Genomic DNA, 19375 nt, shown 5'->3' on the forward strand with positions numbered 1-19375 from the left:
GTGGCAATCCAATTTTCACAGCACCATTTGTTGAAAATACTGTCCTTTCCTCACTGAATGGTCAGAAAGTCATTTTGTGGATGAGATAAAATAATGTACATGAAGCACCTAACACCATGCCTACAGTGGCTTAATAACTGATGGTCCTTTCTTTCTCCCCCTTATCTGAAATGTAGTTTTTAACTACAGCAGTTGATTTTTAATAATCCCAATAGCAAATACCTGTATAGCACTGTGTGCCAGGCTCTGTTCTAAGTGTTTCATGTATATCAACCCATTTAATTTTCATAACATATATCAGGTAAGTACTGTTGTTTTCACTAGCTTTGGCACCTAGAAGTTAAGTAACTTACCCAAGACCACACAACTAGTAAGCAGTAGAGCCTGTATTTGAACCTAGTTTGGTAGGTAGTTTGGCTCCAGACTCTGTGGGTTCATAAACCTAATATCCTCATGTTTGGGGTGATTTTTGATGGCTTAGGCCTGTCATAAGCTTTTCAGTCTAGAGTTTGGTGAATGAAGAACCTAGTTATAAACTCCAGCCTTGGCCGGGCGCGGTGGCTCAAGCCTGTAATCCCAGCACTTTGGGAGGCCGAGACGGGTGGATCACGAGGTCAGGAGATCGAGACCATCCTGGCTAACACGGTGAAACCCCGTCTCTACTAAAAAAATAAAAAAAAAAAACTAGCCGGGCGAGGTGGCGGGCGCCTGTAGTCCCAGCTACTCGGGAGGCTGAGGCAGGAGAATGACGTAAACCCGGGAGGCGGAGCTTGCAGTGAGCCGAGATCGCGCCACTGCACTCCAGCCTGGGTGACAGAGCCAGACTCCATCTCAAAAAAAATAAAAAAATTAAAAAAAAATAAACTCCAGCCTTCAGGCCAGGACCTTTCCCGGGTGTTCTCTTGTGATAATAGCACCCCTAGAATGGCTCTGTTGGCTCAGCCCATCTGCTTGGGATGAGAATGTGGTGGTTCTGGTCTCTTCCCATTTCCTGCCGAGGCCCACTTATTCCAGGAGAAATGTAAACCCATTTTCTCTCTGATTTCACAGAAAAGGCAACAGATGGCTCCCTGCAAAGTGAGGATTGGACATTGAATATGGAGATCTGTGACATCATCAATGAGACGGAGGAAGGGTACGTGTGCCCCCCTCTCCTGGGAAGCCTCTCTCAGCTTTTAGGGGCCACTCAAAGCTTGTCAGGGCCTGAGGGTGGCAGATTTTATTTTTTGTTTTGTGTTCTAGTCTGTTTGGTTTGGCATTGAATAAGCTGACACTCTGAATTATCTGTCCTTTTTGTCTTCATCCCTCCCCCACTTGCCCAGTGGCAGTGCTGGAGGTAGAACAGAGACACCTCTTTTAATCACCTGCTTTTAATCACAAGTAGAAATGAAGCTGCTTGATTACTTGGTTCCCAGTGGCCATTAGTCTCTGCAGCCCAAGTGTCACCTCTTCCCTCCCCTCCTTCCTGGCCTCTGCCTCTCCTTCACAGCCTATCTCTGCCCCGGTTTGCCGGGAGTCAGAGAGCACCACAGTGTCCATGGAGGGAGGTCCAGGGCATGGAGCAGACACAGCCGGGAGTGGGAAAGCGGCATGAGTGGACTTAGGCCACGTTGCCCCTCCTGCATTCCTGCACTGCTGGATCCATTCCCGTTGTTATTTCCTGTATCCTCTTCTTTTGTTTTATAGCTGCACTCAATTTGTACTTCCTCCAAATTGGTCTGTATTTAGCCCTCTGTCCATACAACTAACGCTTACTTTACTATAGCCATGCCCTCTTAAACCATTTTCAGAGTGGCAAGGAGAGCAGTTGGGACTCAGGCATCCCTGGGCTGGCATCGCAGCACTGTCACTCTAGCCTTGCCATGTGTGAACTGGGGACCAGCCTCTCAAGCTTGGTCCTGTTTTCATGCAGCAAATATTTCTCAAATGACTACCTTGTGCCAGGCCTATTGTAAATACTGAGGACACAGCAGTGAACAAGATAGATTCCTTCCCCTTGGGGAGCTACCATTCTAGAGTAGTAGGGAGGCAGGCCATAAACAAGATAATTAAACATATAACCTGGTCAGATGAGGACAAGACTGTGGAAGGGAGATGGGGAGAGAGGAGGCTAGGAATTAGCAATTTTAAATAGAGTGATCCAGAAAAGTCTTGGCTGGGTTGGGTGGGTCACATCTGTAATCCTAGCACTTTGGGAGGCCAAGGTGGGCTAGTCGCTTGAGCCTAGGAATTCGAGACCAGCCTGGGAACACGGTTGAATCTTGTATTTACAAAAAATACAAAAGTTAGCCAGGCCTGGTGGTGCATACCTGTAGTCCCAGCTACTTGGGAGGCTGAGATGGGAGGATCACTTGAGCCCAGGAGGTCGAGGCTGCAGTGAGCCATGAGCATGCCACTGCACTACAGTTTTGGTGACAGAGAAAAACCCTGTCTCAAAAAGAAAAGACAAAACAACAGAAAAGTCTCATTTAGAAGGTGATACTGAACAAAGACTTAAAGGAGATGAGGGTGTAGGGGGTGAGGATTATACAAGGGAAGAACTGTCAAGGTTCATGGAACAGCAAACCCAGAAGTCCTGGGACGGGGGGTATCTGATGTGTTTGAGAAATAGCAAGGTGGCTAATGGGCCCGGAGTGGAGTGGTCAAAGAAGAGGGTACCTGGAGAAGAAGTTAGTGACATATTGGGGATCCAGATAATGCAGGGCCATGTAGAACCAGAGCGACTCTGGCTTCAACCTTTTTGGAGATTCAAGCAGAGGAGGGGTATGGTCCCAGTCTTGTTGGAAAGAGGACAATCTGTTTGTTCAGAGTGGTCTGGCTGGGGGCAGGCCAAGGACAGATGCAGAAAACCCAGCGACGGCCTGGCATAGTGGCATGCACCTGTAATCCCAGCACTGCACGAGGCTGAGGCAGGAAGATTGCTTACACCTAGGAGTTCAAGGCTGTGATGAACTAGGATGGTGTCACTGCATTCTAGTCTGGGGGACAGAGTAAGACTCTGTCTCTAAAAAGAAAAAGAAAAGAAGAAAGAAAACCCAGTGAGGAGGTTATCACAGTAATACTGGTGTGAGATGATGGTTAGAAGTAATGGGATTCTGAATGTGTTAGAAGGTAGAACCAATGAAATTGGCAGACATGGGAAAGGAATGAAGAGTCAAGGGAAATTGCAAGGTTCAGGGCCTGAACAGCCATGGGATGGAGCTGCTGTTTCCTGAGGTGGAACAGGCTGGGGAGCAGAGATCAGGAGTAGATCTGTGCTGCCAGCCGAGCTCCTGGAAGATGTGACAGGGAACCGCACGGGGGACTCGAGTTGGGGGCAGTGGCCTGCACTGGATGAAAACGTGGGAGTCTTTGGTGAAAGGTGGCATATTTTCACCAGCTAAATATAGGTGATCAACTTGGTACCTGGCACACAGATGTGACTCACAAATAGTTGTTAGGGACTACACATCTCTAATGCCATCATCACCGGGCTCAGAGTGGCTACCTTCCTCACGTCCTCCTCACACACCACTCATTCACTTGTTTGTCCAGTCATCCGGCCATGTTTACTGACCCCCAGCGGCGGAGGTATAGCAGCTGCAGGATGCCAAGGTGAATGTTCCAGCCTGCCCTTGAAGGCTCACCTGGAGGGACTGGGAAGGGCTGTGGCCAAGGCCTGTCCCTGATACCATGGTCCCAGAGGGAAAGGTGGGTACAAATGCCTCGTGGAGGGACTGTCTTCCAGGATGGCAGGAGAAATGTGTCGCGTAGCCAAGGGTGACGTCAAAAGGGCCAGTGTGTCAAGGGATACAAGTGGTCTAGGGTAGACAGGGTGATGTTGGGGGAGCAGGAGGGTCTGGAATCCAGCTGGAAAGGTAGTCAGGGTCAGGTGCCGCATTCTCTGGTGTCTGCGCTTTACCCTAGAGGTGGACCTCTGCTTCGGCCCCTCCCTCCTGTCCCTTCCTGCTGCTGAACCAGCAAGTTGATCCCTTGCTAACAAGCCTTCAGGGCCTTCACAGACACTTAGGGTAAAAACCCTAACCAATACCCTCCTGAGGAGCCCCAGACCCCTCGGCAGCTCCGCTTTGAGCTCTTCAACCCTGCTGATCTTTCAGCTCCTTGAATTTTCCACATTCCTGGGCGCAGCTTGAAATTCTCTACAGATTTGAGCAATATACAAATAGGTTGGCAACTCTTATCTTCCAGTGAATTGCTCAAATATCTCTATGGCTTGAGGGCAGGAAGCCCAGGAACCCCAGGAGCTTCCTCATTCTGAAGGGGCCATGCCTTCTTTTTCAAATCCTCAGTTCCCAGAAGGTTGGTCACACACATCTTCCTCTTCAAGTGGCTAAATCTCCTGTTGCTACCTTTTTGACTGAGAGCACCTCAGTGATTCCTGAGAATGTTTTCTCCTTGCTTCTGCTGTGAGGTGTTCCAAAATCTCTTCCTAGCCAGGTGCAGTGGCTCATGCCTGTAGTCCCAGCTATTCAGGAGGTTGAGGCGGGAGGATTGCTTGAGCCCAGATGTTTGAGACCAGCCTAGGAAATGTGGTGAGACCCCATATCTTAAAAAAAAAAATCTCTTCCTGAGTGGAAGAAACTCCCACAAGTTGGACTGACAGTAGGGCGCCCCACCCACCCCTTTGCGCCCTCCCTGAAGGGCCTCTGACCTGCCGTCCCTTCTGTTCTCGTCATCTCTCTCACTAAGTAGAGCCCGTCATTCACTGGATCTCTCAGTTTGAATCTCATTTCCCTAACCCCCTTCCCTCCTGATTTGGACAAGTCCTCTGTTATATGATTTCATAACCTGTGTTGTACTGATGCTCATCACAGTTTAAACTTATAGATCTGTGGGACGGTTGTTAGTGTCTGTCTTGCCCTGCAACCCCCACAAGGCTGTGAGCTCCATGAAGACAGGATTTCCATCTGTTTTACTCACCATTTTGTCCCTAGCACTTAGCACAATGCATTTGATTAGCTGTTAATAAACATTTGTTAAATAAGTGAATAAATGAATGAAGTCTCTAAGGCACTCACAGTCTGATGAGGAATGCAGGCATATAAACATAAGCATAACACAGCATAACAAGTGATGGGTGGGGGGCAGGGAGAGAGAGAAAAGCTATGTATAGCTACGGACACTAGTGCAGTGGCAATGGTCAGCCTTGGGACTTTTGGCAGCAAAGCCTTCTTGGAGGAAGTGACACCAGACTGGAGTCTTACAGAGTGCCAGGGTATCAGCCAGATGAGGCAGGTGGATAAAGGGGAGGAAGGTGGACACCCCAGCCTGGAGCAGTCCTAGGTCACCACTCGCTTATTGTGCGATCCTGTGTGAGTTACTTCATCTCCCTGTGTCTGTGTCCCATTTCCTCATTTATAAAATGGGGTTGCCAATAATACCTATCTCATAGGGTTGTTATGAGAGTTAAAGGACTAAATATACATGAAGTATCTGGCTACATAACTGTATCTTCATATCCATACTATATATATGGATTTACTATTTCCCTTTAAAGATTTCCATTGCCCTTGACTTTTGTCATCACTTTCATTTGGGTGTCAGTTATCTGCCCAGTCTTGGTGAGGATCTCTGTGGATTCACTGCCCTTACCCTCTCTGCCATCTCTGAGCACTTGCCATGTGCCAGGCCCTGTGTCCAGCCCTGCAGTGCCTCATCACAAGCAGCGCCCCCTACCCCCAACAGTTCTATATGGTAGTGACAGCCTGTTTCAGTGTTAAGGAAACTGAGGCTGAGTAGTTTGGTCACTTGCCAAAGGCCTTGCAGCACAACTGGGAAGGGCACATGCAGGATGCAAGCACAGGGTCACCTGGCTACAGCCACTGAAGTGCTGCCTGTACTTCTTGTATTTATACAATGCTTTACCAATGGGAGGCTGTGGTCCTGGTGGGTGCAGATTGGTAAACTGCCCCAAAGGCCTCTCCCTGGGCTTTCCCTAATGTCCAGAGCTGAAGTCACCATCGGCCTAAGGAATGCTGATGCCTAAGGCCTTGTATGACAGTCCTTCAGGCATTAACCAGGAGTGGCTGACTGAATAACCTACCTAGGACTCTTTTTATTTATTTATTTTTGAGATGGAGTTTTGCTCTTGTTGCCCAGGCTGGAGTGCAATGGTGCGATCTCAGCTCACCATAGCCACTGCCTCCCAGACTTAAGCAATTCTCCTGCCTCAGCCTCCTGAGTAGCTGGGATTACAGGTATGCACCACCACGCCCGGCTAATTTTGTATTTTTAGTAGAGACAGGGTTTCACCATGTTGGCCAGGCTGGTCTTGAACTCCTGACCTCAGGTAATCCGCCTGCCTTGGCCTCCCAAAGTGCTGGGATTACAGGCGTGAGCCGCAGCACCCAGCTGGGACTGTTTTAGACTCTGTTTTCCAGGCCTCACCCCAGATCTATCCAATGAAGGCACAGCTTGTGGATTTGGGAATTGCACTCCAGGTGACTCGGATGTGCAGCTCTCATGAGGACCCCCTGACCTGGGTCGTTTTCATGGCCATCTCTGGACCCTCCTCAGCTCATAGAATCTTTGTCTGTGTTCTACCTTCTAAGCTGGAGAGGGCACAGAGGAGAAACTGAAGACATACAATAGAGCAAGATAATAATGGGGAGGGGGTGTTTCGGGTGATGGCAGAGGGGTAGCCGTGTCCTCCTTGGGGGTGATGAGGAGAAGGCTTTTCCAGAGAGTAGTACTGAAGCTGAAGGACAATATAAAGGCTGTGGCCGGAGGGATGACAGGAGGCTTGTTTGGGTATCAGGGAAGAGTTCTTGTAAGTCCAGGGTCCAGGGAGACTTTGAGGAGCCTGATCATGGCCCAGAGGCCAGATCACAAGGCTGTGAGCACTGCATGAGGAGCCTGACCTTTCCCCGGAAAGCTGCTAGGGCTTGGTGCCTTCTCAACACAGGCCACTGATTCTTCCTGATCCTTTCTTTCTGCTCCCTCTTGGCTCTTGACACACGCTTCTGTCTCTTCTCCTGGTTTCCAACTCCACACTATCTAATCTGCTGCAGCTTCTTGAAACTTTGTGATTCCTTTGACATGACTTTGATCCTCCTCTCTGAAGCTTCTCCCCCGGGGAGAGAGATAAATACTTGCTTTTGTGCTCACCCATCACGCTCAGCCAGTACTTCCCACAGCCTGTGGATGAATTTTCATTTTAAACCTCATCCAGGAACCTGCTGACTGTCTGATTTCCCACCCTGGCCCCCACACCAGGAGAGCCCTGAGTGTGCTGGTCCTCGGCCAGCCAGAAGTGATTGCAGCCCTGAGGCGCTCTTCCTATTTTCCTGTTCCATGGAAGTTCAAGAGGACAGAAGAGAGATAGGACTGAGGGTTGTGGCAGCTGTGGGTCAGGGACAGCGGTGGTTTGGCAGAGCCTTGGAGAGAGGATATCAGTCCATGCTCTTGGCCAGTAGCCACGGAATTTCAGCTCTCAGGCCACAAACAGCCCTCAAAGCAGAGAGCCGGTTAAGTCCCGTATTTGCAGAAATCAGCATCCCCTTTTGGAAATGGCAGCCAGACTACAGACATAGTTGGCCTTGGGCCCAGTCCCCGTGGAGCCTTGTGTCTGTCTCATCAGCCCTTTGACCCAGGGGCCACGAATTCCTGCAGGGCAGCCATATGTCAAGCTGGGAATGGGAAACAGGTGATTCAGGGTGTTTTAAAATTTTCTTTCAGAAGCCTTGCTCCTTTCACTTTCTTTCTTTTTTTTTTTTTCTTTTTGAGATGGAGTCTCACTCTGTCACCCAGGCTGGAGTGCAGTGGCATGATCTTGGCTCACTGCTACCTCCACCTCTCAGGTTCAAGTGATTCTCTTGCCTCTGCCTCCAAAATAGCTGGGACTACAGGCACACACCACCATGCCCAGCTAATTTTTTTGTATTTTTAGTAGAGACAGGGTTTCACCATGTTGGCCAGGCTGGTCTTGAACTACTGACCTCAAGTGATCTACCCACCTCGGCCTCCCAAAGTGCTGGGATTACAGGAATGAGCCACAGCGCTGGGCACACTTTCTCTTTTTTATTTTTCTGGAGATGGAGTTTTGCTCTTATCACCAGGCTGGTGTACAATGGTGTGATCTCAGCTCACTGCAGCCTCCGTCTCCCAGGTTCAAGTGATTCTCCTGCCTCAGCCTCCCAAGTAGCTGGGATTATAGGCAGCTGCCACCACACCCAGCTAATTTTTGTATTTTTTAGTAGAGGCAGAGTTTCGCCATGTTGGCCAGGCTGGTCTCGAACTCCTGTCCTCAGGCGATCCACCTGCGTTGGCCTCCCAAAATGCTGGGATTATAGGCGTGAGCCACTGCGCCTGGCCCAGTTTCTCTTAAATTAAGCTGATTAGCAGAACGTCAACCCTTTCCCCTCCTCGACTTCCTCATACACATTTGAAGGGGCCTTTTCATTTGGTAAATAGCGTATAAATGTTTTAAAACTGTAGGAATAGGAGATCCCTGACTTACAAACATTCAAGCTGGGAAAGACCAGTATATTGACACATAGATTAGTGGAAGGCTGGAACCCACGTGTGATAGCAAAGGGCTGGCCCACAGCCAGACTAGGGGCTCCTCAGAGCATAGGGTAATGGGTCTGCACAGGGGCTTTGTGCCAGGGGCAGCTCCTAGGCCCACAGCTTTGTTGAATCCTGAGTTAGAATAAATTAAATTACATGTTAGACACAAGACCTACACGTAATACGTGTACTTAGAGGGCTGGCTGGGAATCCTAACTCTAAGGTATAACAGTAATTAAGGAAGAACTCACTCCAACTTCCAAACAACTCCACTCCAACTTTTGGACATGGCCCATTTGTAAACTGAGTACTGTCTATAATTCTACAACATTTTCTCTGGGAATCCACCTCAGATCTGTCACCTAAAAACACAAAACTTGTTGGGTGTTTTTTTTGTTTTGTTTTGGTTTTTTTGAGACGGGGTCTTGCTTTGTCACCCAGGCTAGAGTGCAGTAGCCGGATCTCAGCTCACTGCAAGCTCCGCCTCCCAGGTTCACGCCATTCTCCTGCCTCAGCCTCCCACGTAGCTGGGACTACAGGCACCTGCCACCTCGCCCGGCTAGTTTTTTGTATGTTTTAGTAGAGACGGCATTTCACCGTGTTAGCCAGGATGGTGTCGATCTCCGGACCTCGTGATCCTCCCGTCTCGGCCTTCCAAAGTGCTGGGATTACAGGCTTGAGCCACCATGCTGGGCCAAACTTGTTGGATTTTAAGGAGACTCACTTAAACTTTCTCTGGGAAAAGGAGTTCCATGGAATTCAGGAAGAGCCGGGCATCCAGGGCTCATAAGTACCTGGCACTCTCTCTATCTCTCTTATGGTTTCTCTGGAAAAACTCTCTTCTATGTACCCACACACCAGTGGGTTAGTTATGGTTTCGAATAGTAATACTTGCATGTGATACAGAATTCAAAAGGTCCGCAAAAAGGCAGTCCAGGGAAAAACCTCCCTCCTCCTTTTGTTCCTTTCCTTAGGGGCAGCCACAGTTACCAGGTTGTTATAGCTCCTTCTAGAGAGTCTCTTCCTTACGCTGACATGAGTGCTATGTACGTTTGCTTTCCTTCTATAACTCAACTAATAGCAAGCTTTGTACACTGTTATGCAAAGAACTTTATGCACATGTCTTTGAGTTTGGTCCATATTGGTACATGAGTTTCTTTATTCTTTTTTTGCAGCTGCATAGTATTCCATTGTGTCAATGGTTTAATTTAACCTGTAGTGTATTGATGGACATTCGGTTTGTTCCCAGTCTTTTACATTTACAAACATGCTGCAGCCAGCGAATAGTCTTGCATATATGGTAGTTCACATATCTGTAGGATCGTGTCCTCAAGTGAGATTGTAAGTATCTTTATATGTCTGTTCTTTTTTCCAGGCCAAAGGATGCCATTCGAGCCCTGAAGAAGCGGCTCAATGGGAATCGGAACTACAGAGAGGTGATGCTGGCATTAACCGTGAGTGCTATTCTCCTTGGGGAGGGAAGTCATCTGGGGAACTCCTTGCTCCTGGCCTTGCACCCCTCACAGGGCCTTCCCTCTGCCCACTCAGCACAACCTCTGAATGGCTTGGTGCCTGGACCACCAGAGTCCAGCAAAGCCTTCTGGTATTGCCTTTGGGTTTTCCTGTCCTCTGAAACAGGGAGTAGTGAGCTTCAGTTTGGTAAATGTATACCAGCAGAAGATAAGGTATGTGCAGTGCTGTCAGGTACAGAAGGCCAGAGCAGAGGAGCTAAAGGTTTTGGGTGGGTCCCTTTTCTGCCACCAGCCTGCTCTGAGACTGAGACCAACTCCTTCTCTAGATATCAGTTTCCTCTTTATAAAAATGTTGGCCAGGCACGGTGGCTCATGCCTGTAATCCCAGCACTTTGGGAGGCCGAAGCAGGACAATCACAAGGTCAGGAGTTCAAGACCAGCCTGGCCAACATAGTGAAACTCCGTCTCTACTAAAACTACAAAAATTAGCCAGGCATGGTGGTGCATGCCTGTAGTCCCACCTACTCGGGAGTCTGAGACAGGAGAATCGCTTGAACTCAGGAGGTGGAGGTTGCAGTGAGCTGAGATTGCACCACTGCACTCCAGCTTGGGCAACAGAGTGAACCTATGTCTTTTTTTTTTTTTTTTTTTTTTTTTTTGAGACGGAGTCTGGCTCTGTCGCCCAGGCTGGAGTGCAGTGGCCGGATCTGAGCTCACTGCAAGCTCCGCCTCCCGGGTTTACGCCATTCTCCTGCCTCAGCTTCCCGAGTAGCTGGGACTACAGGCGCCTGCCACCTCACCCAGCTAGTTTTTTGTATTTTTTAGTAGAGACGGGGTTTCACCGTGTTAGCCAGGATGGTCTCGATCTCCTTACCTTGTGATCCGCCCGTCTCCGTCTCCCAAAGTGCTGGGATTACAGGCTTGAGCCACCGCGCCCAGCCGAGCCTATGTCTTTAAAAAAAAAAAGTTCCACCTATTGAGTACCTGCCCCTGCCCCTGCCTGGGTCTGTGCTGAGCTTTTTGGACATTAATGAAGATGTTTACAACCACCATTCAAAAGAGATTTCACTATCCCCCTCATACAGATGAGGAAACTGAGGCTCAGAGAGGTCTGGAGGTTTACTCAGCCTTCACAGCTAGTGAGGTACCGAGCTATGGATTGCCATCGTAAAGTGGTCTTTCGCATGGGGTAAAAACTGAAAATAGCTACAAAGCCTCTTGAAAAAGTCAGCCAAGTGATTTTTTTCAGAAAGGAACAGACCAGATTTTTGCCCTTACCAAAGCTGTCAGAGAATTTAAAGACGACTTCAGGTGTTATTTCTGTCTTGAGAACTAACAGTTTTTCAGATGTGGCAAAATCTGGGCCACAGTGAGTTCTTAAAATAGAAACTGTAACAGGTCACCAGGTCGACTTCTCTGGGGCTTTGAAATAGTAGGCTATTTTTCCAAAACAACTATGTTTCCTTTTAAAGCAGAGAACCTGTTTGGATTTTTTGCCCAAGCGAAACCCCAAAACTTATTAAGAGAGTTTTGCCAGGGAATTGGGATTTGAATAATAAAGGAGAAAAGACTGGTTGAGAAATAGGGAATTAAAGCTTTTATTTATTTATTTTCTCAGAATTTGAACCACAGCATTCACTAAACCAGGAGTGATGCCCAAAACGAATGGCTTTCAATAACTCATATCACCAGGGAATTAGCTCTAATATGTCAGGGCATTTTACTGCTATCTAAAACTTCTCCATTTACACACCCAACTTCATGGTAATCATGTTGGATGAAAATCTTTCTAAAGTGAACTCTGCGTTTACTTGCCTTCCTCTAGCAGGGCATGATGGACACTCTTTGACACTTTGACCTTTCCTGTGGGTTAGGTCTTCACTATAAACCCAGCCATGCCTTTGGGAGGCCTGTGAAATGCGCAGGGCTGCGTCCGAGGCCCCATCCTAGTGCACTTTGCATGGTCTCGCGTCTGCTGATAGGGCTTCACTTACTCTGTTAGTCTCTTTCAGTCCTCCTGTTTCCTGTGGCCCCTTCCTGACTTCATATCTGTACCCACCAAGATTGTTAATATTTACCCAAAATAAGTTAGTAAGAAGCCCTGAGGGGCTCTCTGCTTGTGTCTTCGTTTGTGGACTTAAACATCATTTCTGATTGCTTAGAGGCCCCTTTTGCTTTCTCCATGGCTTTTGGCTTCATTCTGAAAAATTACCACTGTATGTTTCATGCCTTTCAACCCATAGGGACAAATCTGCCAGGGTCCTATTTGGCAGGGTGGCCTAAAGTGGCTCTTGCCAGCCCAGGGAGGACCTCCTATATCTCCTGCTCAGATAGGCTTTGGGGCTGCTCTGTGACACGTGCATCTCTGTCCAGCACACTTCCAAGGCCAGGCTGGAACACACTGACCTTGAGGACTGCTGTGCAGGAGAAACTAAGCATGTATTTCCCTAAAGGCAGGCAGTGGTTCCTGCCCACTGCTGCTCTGAGAGTGGAGTGGAGCCCCAAGCTGCCCCACTCCTCAGACCTATGCCTCTTTTTCCAATTCTCTTTCCTACTCACAATTGCAGCCTCGCCTTTCCCACCTGCTTCTCACAAAATAAAGCATACTTCTTCCCATCTGCCTTGACCCCAACACCCCACTGCCTGAGTTGGGAGGAAGGTTTTAGAGAATCCTAGAGAGAAGGGTGCCTGTAAGGCCCTTGAAGGCAGAAAGAACCCCTCTGGTTCATCTCAGTGCCCCCATGGATCACTGCGAGAGAGTGAATGCCAGTTACCTCATGGTTACCAGAATCAGGCACAAGCAGAGACTCAGAAAGGAAAATGCCTCCTTGGCTCAGTAAAACCTATGGTTGCTCAGAGGCCCTGAGGGTGCCAACCTCCAGAGTCTTCCTTGGCAAGCCCACAGGAACCCGGGGCCTCCTAAGGTGCAGCCAGCAGCGAGGCAAGGAACGATTCTGGCTGGCTGCGAGCTGCCTGGCATGGGATTCCCAGCTTTGGCCTCCTAGGTTAAGTTACATGGTACCTCTGATCCTCCGCTTCCCCATCTCTAAAATGGGATGGTTCCCACCTTACAGGGTTATTTCAAGGACCAAATGAGGGAACTGTAAAGCTAACACATGTTGCTTGTCATCTGAGGCACTCTCAGCTGATGTGGCTGCTTGGAGGAAAGCTGTGAGGGACGGATGGCCCTGTGGCCTCAAGGTGGGTAGGGAGACTGGGGCTCCAGAGAAGGCTGATCACAGCTTCTGTGCTCCTTCTGGCACTGACTGACAATTTGTACCTAGATCAATGTCTTCATCTTTCTAAACCGCTTAACTCTAAAACATGGGATATTAAGGTCCACTTAAGGAGAAGTAATTAGTTATGAGAATTGGATAACATTCCATATGTTATGGAAGGATCTCTCATGGTGCCTGGCATATAGTCACATTCAGTCAGTGTTCCAGTTATGGACCTTTCTTTACAGCTGTGATTTGTCCAGGTAAAGCCCAATTGCTTGGACCCAGCCCTGTGGGATGACTGCAGAAGTTAACTAGTGGTTGGATTAGTTTGAGCAAATGAAAATAACTGAGGTAGTCAGAAATGTTCCCTGTTGCTGGTGACATCGTTTTGAGGAGGCATTCCCCAGTTAGCAGACTGTGGCACTGGGGGCTGGTGGCATGGGAAGGGCCAGGTAATCCTATGCGTTGGTTTACAGAGTGCTGGGAAGTTCAGAGAGCTCCTCCCAGTTAGTACCTCCGAATTCCAAGAGGCTACACACCTGTCCTATGGGAGGATAAGAGGCCATCCTCTTCCTCGTGTGTACAGCAGCCTTCTGAATAGTAATCATGTAATCACGTAATCATGGTCATCAGTTATTGGGCACCTCCCCTATACAGGATGCTTTGCTAGGTGCATTATTTTATGTATGTATGTATGTATGTTTTTGAGACAGAGTTTTGTTCTGTTTCCTGAGCTGGAGTGCAATGGCACGATCTCGGCTCACTGCAACCTCTGCCTCCCAGGTTCAAGCGATTCTCCTGCCTCAACCTCCCAAGTAGCTGGGATTACAGGCATGTGCCACCAAGCCTGGGTAGTTTTTGTATTTGTAGTAGAGGCAGGGCTTCATGATGTTGACCAGGCTGGTCTTGAACTCCTGACCTCAGGTGATCTGCCCACCTCGGCCTCAGAAAGTGCTGGGATTACAGACATGAGCCACTACGGCTGGCTTATGCTTTAAATGTATTCTTGCTAATCTTTCCAACTGTCTTGCAAAGGAGAGCTCATCATCTCTGCTTTACAGATGAGGATGCTGAGGCTCAGAAAGATCTGTCCTGGGCCATTCAGGGAGAAAGTGGTAGAGCTGAGATTTGAGCCCTCACTGACCATCTGGCCATAACCAGTATGCTGGCTTTTCTGAGCAGCTAAAGCCTGTGTCACTCGTTTTCCCAGATAAGGGAGGAGCAGGCAGGGTCTGAATCGAACATGGACATTAAAGTCACCTGGCAGCTGAGGTTCATAAACCATTTGTCAAGAGTGGAAAATCCTTTGTCATTGCCAATTTTGGTTGCAGAAGCAGGGTTGAGTGGGGGATGTGTGTGTGCATTTGCTTTCTCACATATAGGGGCCAGTAACTCATGAAGCAATTCAAGCTGTCATAGCAGCCTCCTCTTGTGACAGAGCCCATGTCCCATTGGCTAATGCCTCATACCCAGAGGCCCAGATAGAGGAGTTAAAATGCTAATTTTCAGGGACCGCTCAGTCATTTTGATCCCATTAAAACACTAGCATCCTTCTCATGCAAAACCGGTGCCTCAATTACCAACTAATTGCCTGATTATTGTGCAGGGACAGGAGACTTCAGTCAGTAAGGGCCTGCTGTCATCCCTGGAGAATGGAGTGTGGGAATGCGTGTGCCATGCAGGTTTGGCTCTGGAGGAGACGTGTCAGAAAGCTGATCTAGGAGCAAGACAGAGCGGGTGGTGGAAACTCAGCTGCGCTCCTCAGTTCCCAGTGTCTTCTCCAGCTCCCACTGGGGTGACCCCTCTCCTTCCCTCCCCACATCAGGTGCTGGAGACATGTGTGAAGAACTGTGGCCACCGCTTCCACATCCTTGTGGCCAACCGAGATTTCATCGACAGTGTTCTGGTCAAAATTATCTCTCCCAAGAACAACCCTCCCACCATTGTACAGGACAAAGTGCTTGCTCTGATCCAGGTAGGTCGGACCTCTTGCCCAATTTGTTGGGACAGAGTAAGATGAAGTCTCTTATTTATGAGTCCTCATGCTCTCCCACCATTTGGAGGAAAAAGATGGGGGCTTCTACATTTAAATATTTGGTGCAAAATACTTTAAAAAACATTATCATCCCACTGGAATGAAATTCTAATTGATGGCTCTCCAGCCAGTTGACAGAGCCTTCCTGAAGCTTTCTGGGTGCCGTCCCTCTGCTGCCCACAAAGTCAGGTAGGGTGGCCTCAACAGGCCTCTGAGAAAACGTGGAGTAGGAGGAAACATGTTGGAGCTACATGCGGGTTTGGTGAGGTCACAGGGCAGGGGCCAACTCTGGGTCAGGCAGAGCAAGGTGAGGGACTGGGGATGGTTTTAAGGGATGTTTCACTGAGGAGATGACATTTCTGTTGGACCCTGAAGAATGATGGGGAGTTTGGTAGAAAAGTCAGTGTGAGAGACATCACAGGCAGGGAGAATAGCATGTGCAAAGGCCCAGATGCATCAAAGAGAGCAGTTGGCATATTTGGGTTGTATTTGTTATCACTTGCTCTGTTACGAAATTACCTCAAAACGTAGTTTCAAACAGAAAATGTTCATTATCTCTTAGTTTCTGTGGGCCAGGAATTCAGGAGCAGCTGGCTGGGCAATTCTGGCTTGGAGTCTCTCTTGAGGTTGCATTGTCTGAAGGCTCGACTATAGCTGGAGGTTCCACTTCCACCATGGTGCACCCACACGGCTGTTGGCAGGAAGCCTCAGTTCCTTGATGACTATTATCAAGAGACCTGAGTTTATCACCACGTGGACATCAAGATTAGGTCTTGATGACCTAGCCTTGGAAGTCACTTACCATCTTTTCTGTTATGTTCTATTTGTTAGAAGGGAGTCACCAGGCCTAGCCTAAGAGTAGGGGAAATAAACTCCATCTCTTGAAGAAAGGAGGATCAAGGAATTTGTGGATACGTTGTAAAGACCACTATGTGGGGAAGGCGGTGTAATGAAGAATGTTGGGGGCAGGGCTTGGGGCGGGGGAGCAGGCAGGAGATGGGGCCAGAAGGATGCCCAGAGGCCAGTGGCCATAATGCTGAGGAGCCGTGCTTGGTCCTGTAGGCAGTGGGAAGCCATCGAAGGGCTCTGTGCTGGGGTGTATGCAGACCTGGGTTTTAGACAGAGCACGTGGTGACAGGGCAGAAGGCACGTAAGTCAACAGGCACATCCAGCCTGAGTGATTAGTGCCGTGGCAGACGCAAGACAAGGGCCTGCGGGAGCCAAGAGGAGAGACCAACCCAGGACTGGGCATGGAGCTCCAGCAAGGCCACAGGGAGGCAGCCAGGCAGAGGCAGCGGAGAATTCAGAAAGTGGAGTGCCAGGGCAGTCCGGGCTCTCAGATGGGTCAGGTGTGCAGCTGGAGAGGAGCCTCTGTCCATTCCCTGTACTCACTTCCCTCTGCCTGAAACGTCCTTCCCCAGCTTTCAGAGCAGTGACTCCTCCTCATTCACATGTGCCTCGGAGGCCTCCCACTGGTTTTAAGCACACACCCTCTCTGTCTCACATCATCCTTTTTTGTGGTCTTCAAGACTGGCTTTGCTAACATTTATTTTGTTTGCCTCACTCTTCTTTCCCTAAGAACCCAGGGACATCATGTCCCCAGGATCTAGAGCAGTGTAATGTGTAGAGCGGGTGTTCAGTATTTCTTTATAATGAATGAGTGAATGTAGTTAATTCTGAGGAGCTCTGGGAGGCCTTCCCATGTTTCCCCTAGGGTTGTCCCTCGCCCCCATTCTGCCCACCCAATGTCCTTCTTTCTCTCTCTCTCTGACACACACACACATGCACGCGTGCACATGCACACGTGCGTGTACTTTACCTTCCCCATATACCCCACCCTACCACAGCCCTTCCTTCTGGGGCTGCATTCCCCTACCTCAACACCTCCAGGAATTCATGTTAGGAAAACAAATTGTGGCTTCTTCTCACAAAGCACGTCCTGTCCTTTCTGACCCCGAGGCCTGTCTGGGCCTTGGGGTGGCCAGCCCACCCCATGGCAAGCACAGCTATCACAAGGGGTGTGGACTACACTGCCCCTGCTGACTGTGTAGGGACCATGGCTGAGGGCAGACACAGCCTTCTTCACTGACTGTGGCCCACGCCTCTACCCCAAGGATGCCTGTCCTCGCACACCCTGCCCTCACCTCCAAGCTTTCCATTCAGGATCACCCCTCCACACATTCCAGCTCCTCCCAGCTTTCACCCACCCCTGCTGCTAACCTCAGACAGGTGTAGTAATTTATGTGGGCATTTGCCACCTTATCTGTAAAATGGAACTTGGGGTTCTTGCCTGTCTGCTCTCAACCCTGAGCCCATGAGATCAGCCCATGGTGTGACGTGACCAGCACCATGTTCTGAGGCCTCCCCCTGCTGGCCTGGCAGTAGCAGTGTGTGCTGGCCACGGGGACCTGAGCAGAATGGGGTCTTGAGATGCCTTGCAAGCTTCTGCCTGACTGGACACAGTTTCCTGATCCAGCTGTGAAAAGCATGGGCTTCAGATAAGGGTGCTACTCCTAGATGGGGGTTGATAACCCAGCTGGAGAGTGTTCTTCCTCTCTGGATTTGCAGTGTTCCTGAAGAGCTCTCGCCTTTGGTAACGGCTGCCCAGCAGAGGACAGCAGGCAGCATTCAGCTGTGGGTGGCTTGGCTTCTGTAACAGGGGGAACCAATAGAATAAACAGAATCCCTAGCCCTTTCTTTTTTTTTTTTAACTTTTAATTGAATTATATATACAGGAAATCACACATAAAAGTGTGTACAACTTGATAAATTTTCACAAACTGAACATGTAACCAGCCCCTGCATCTGGAAACAGAATATGAACATACCCAAAACCTCCCACCTTCCGGATGATCACTTGCCTGAGCTCTCACAGCATAGACGAGTCTTCTCTGTTCCTGAACTTCGTCCAGAGTGCTCTGTTGCCTCTGCTGTGTTTGTGGGTATCACACACATTATTGCCTGTGATTCTAGGTCTTTTATTCCCATTGCTGTACCAAGTCCTATTGTGTGAACACGCTGCAGTTTCTTTACTCCTCCCACTGTTAATGGGGACTTGGTGTTTGCAATGTAGGGCTACTGTGAAAAATGCTGCTATGAGCATCTAGCACTTGACTTTTGTTGAGCATACATATTCCTTTTTAATGGGAATATATTAAGTTGAATATGTGAAAGTGCCATCTTTGTTGGTCAAAAATGGCCAAATATTAGCAATTTCACATGTATCCACCTTATACTGAGGTATGAGGTTGCTGGGTGGTGGGGAATGGCCTCCATGGGGCTCTTGGGTGTCCTCGGTCACCAGCACCCAAGAGTGTTAGTTGCTTCACATCCTCACCCACATACCCTGTTTTCAATCTTCATTAGAGCATGGAGTAGTATTGCATTGGGTCAACCTTTTTTTAGCCCCTTTGAGAAAGAAAGTACTTTTGTTTGCATGTTGAATATACTTTAGAAAACCTTAAGGCTCCCGCAGAGACTCTGACAATTCCCCCAGGAGAGAAAGTGCTGCTCCCACCATGAGACAAAAATGGGGTTGGAGGTGACAGGTCACTGGCTGCCTTGCCAGCCTGTGAATAGGTAGCAGCTCTCATATCAATGCGGCTAGGCTTAGAGGAGGTTCAGCTAAGTGTGGGGTGCCAGAGCAGCAACAGACTCCTCTGCCCCATCGTGGTGTCAGGATGCTTCTTGGTGCTCTTCAGAGAAGTGGGGCAGGGTCAGTCCTGGCCCTACCCTCAGGGAGCCAGCAGTTTAACTGGAAAAACGAAGGTTTGCAGATGACAGAGGGCAAGGGCCCAGCCAGGAAAGACTTAAACTGGCTTTTGACTATTTGTGGGTTGGGGGTGGAGTGGGCTACAGCCTTAACCTTTCCATTCTGGAAAAGTAGATTGAATGTGTTAGCACTTGAAAAGCTTTCAAGGTAAAGGGGCCACACAGATGTGCCTCCCTAACACCTTCTGCCTATGAGGCATGGTTGGGGGTCCTGGCAGAGGTAGAACTCATGGCTCTGATTACCAGCTGCTGGCCAAAGCCCACTGCCCCTTTGGTTGCCCTGGGGATGGTGGAAGCAGAGCTGCAGCCAGATTGAGGGGAAGGGGGAGGTTGGGCTCCACACTAGCTTTTCCAAAGTCTCCCTGTGC

General features: G+C 49.0%; 1 protein-coding gene across 7 annotated transcripts in view; it reads left to right on the forward strand.

Annotated features, from left to right (window-relative positions):
* Positions 1–19375, forward strand: part of TOM1L2 (target of myb1 like 2 membrane trafficking protein) — a 132829-nt gene that overhangs the window by 66574 nt on the left and 46880 nt on the right. For all 7 annotated transcript variants that reach the window (XM_050763427.1, XM_050763428.1, XM_050763430.1 and 4 more), the window contains exons 2-4: positions 1051–1135; positions 9884–9962; positions 15027–15176. In XM_050763427.1, coding sequence (XP_050619384.1) covers positions 1051–1135; positions 9884–9962; positions 15027–15176 — 314 coding nt within the window. The remainder of the gene's footprint in view (positions 1–1050; positions 1136–9883; positions 9963–15026; positions 15177–19375) is intronic.

Source organism: Macaca thibetana, chromosome 16, assembly GCF_024542745.1.
Source record: "Macaca thibetana thibetana isolate TM-01 chromosome 16, ASM2454274v1, whole genome shotgun sequence".
Lineage (NCBI taxonomy): Eukaryota > Metazoa > Chordata > Mammalia > Primates > Cercopithecidae > Macaca > Macaca thibetana.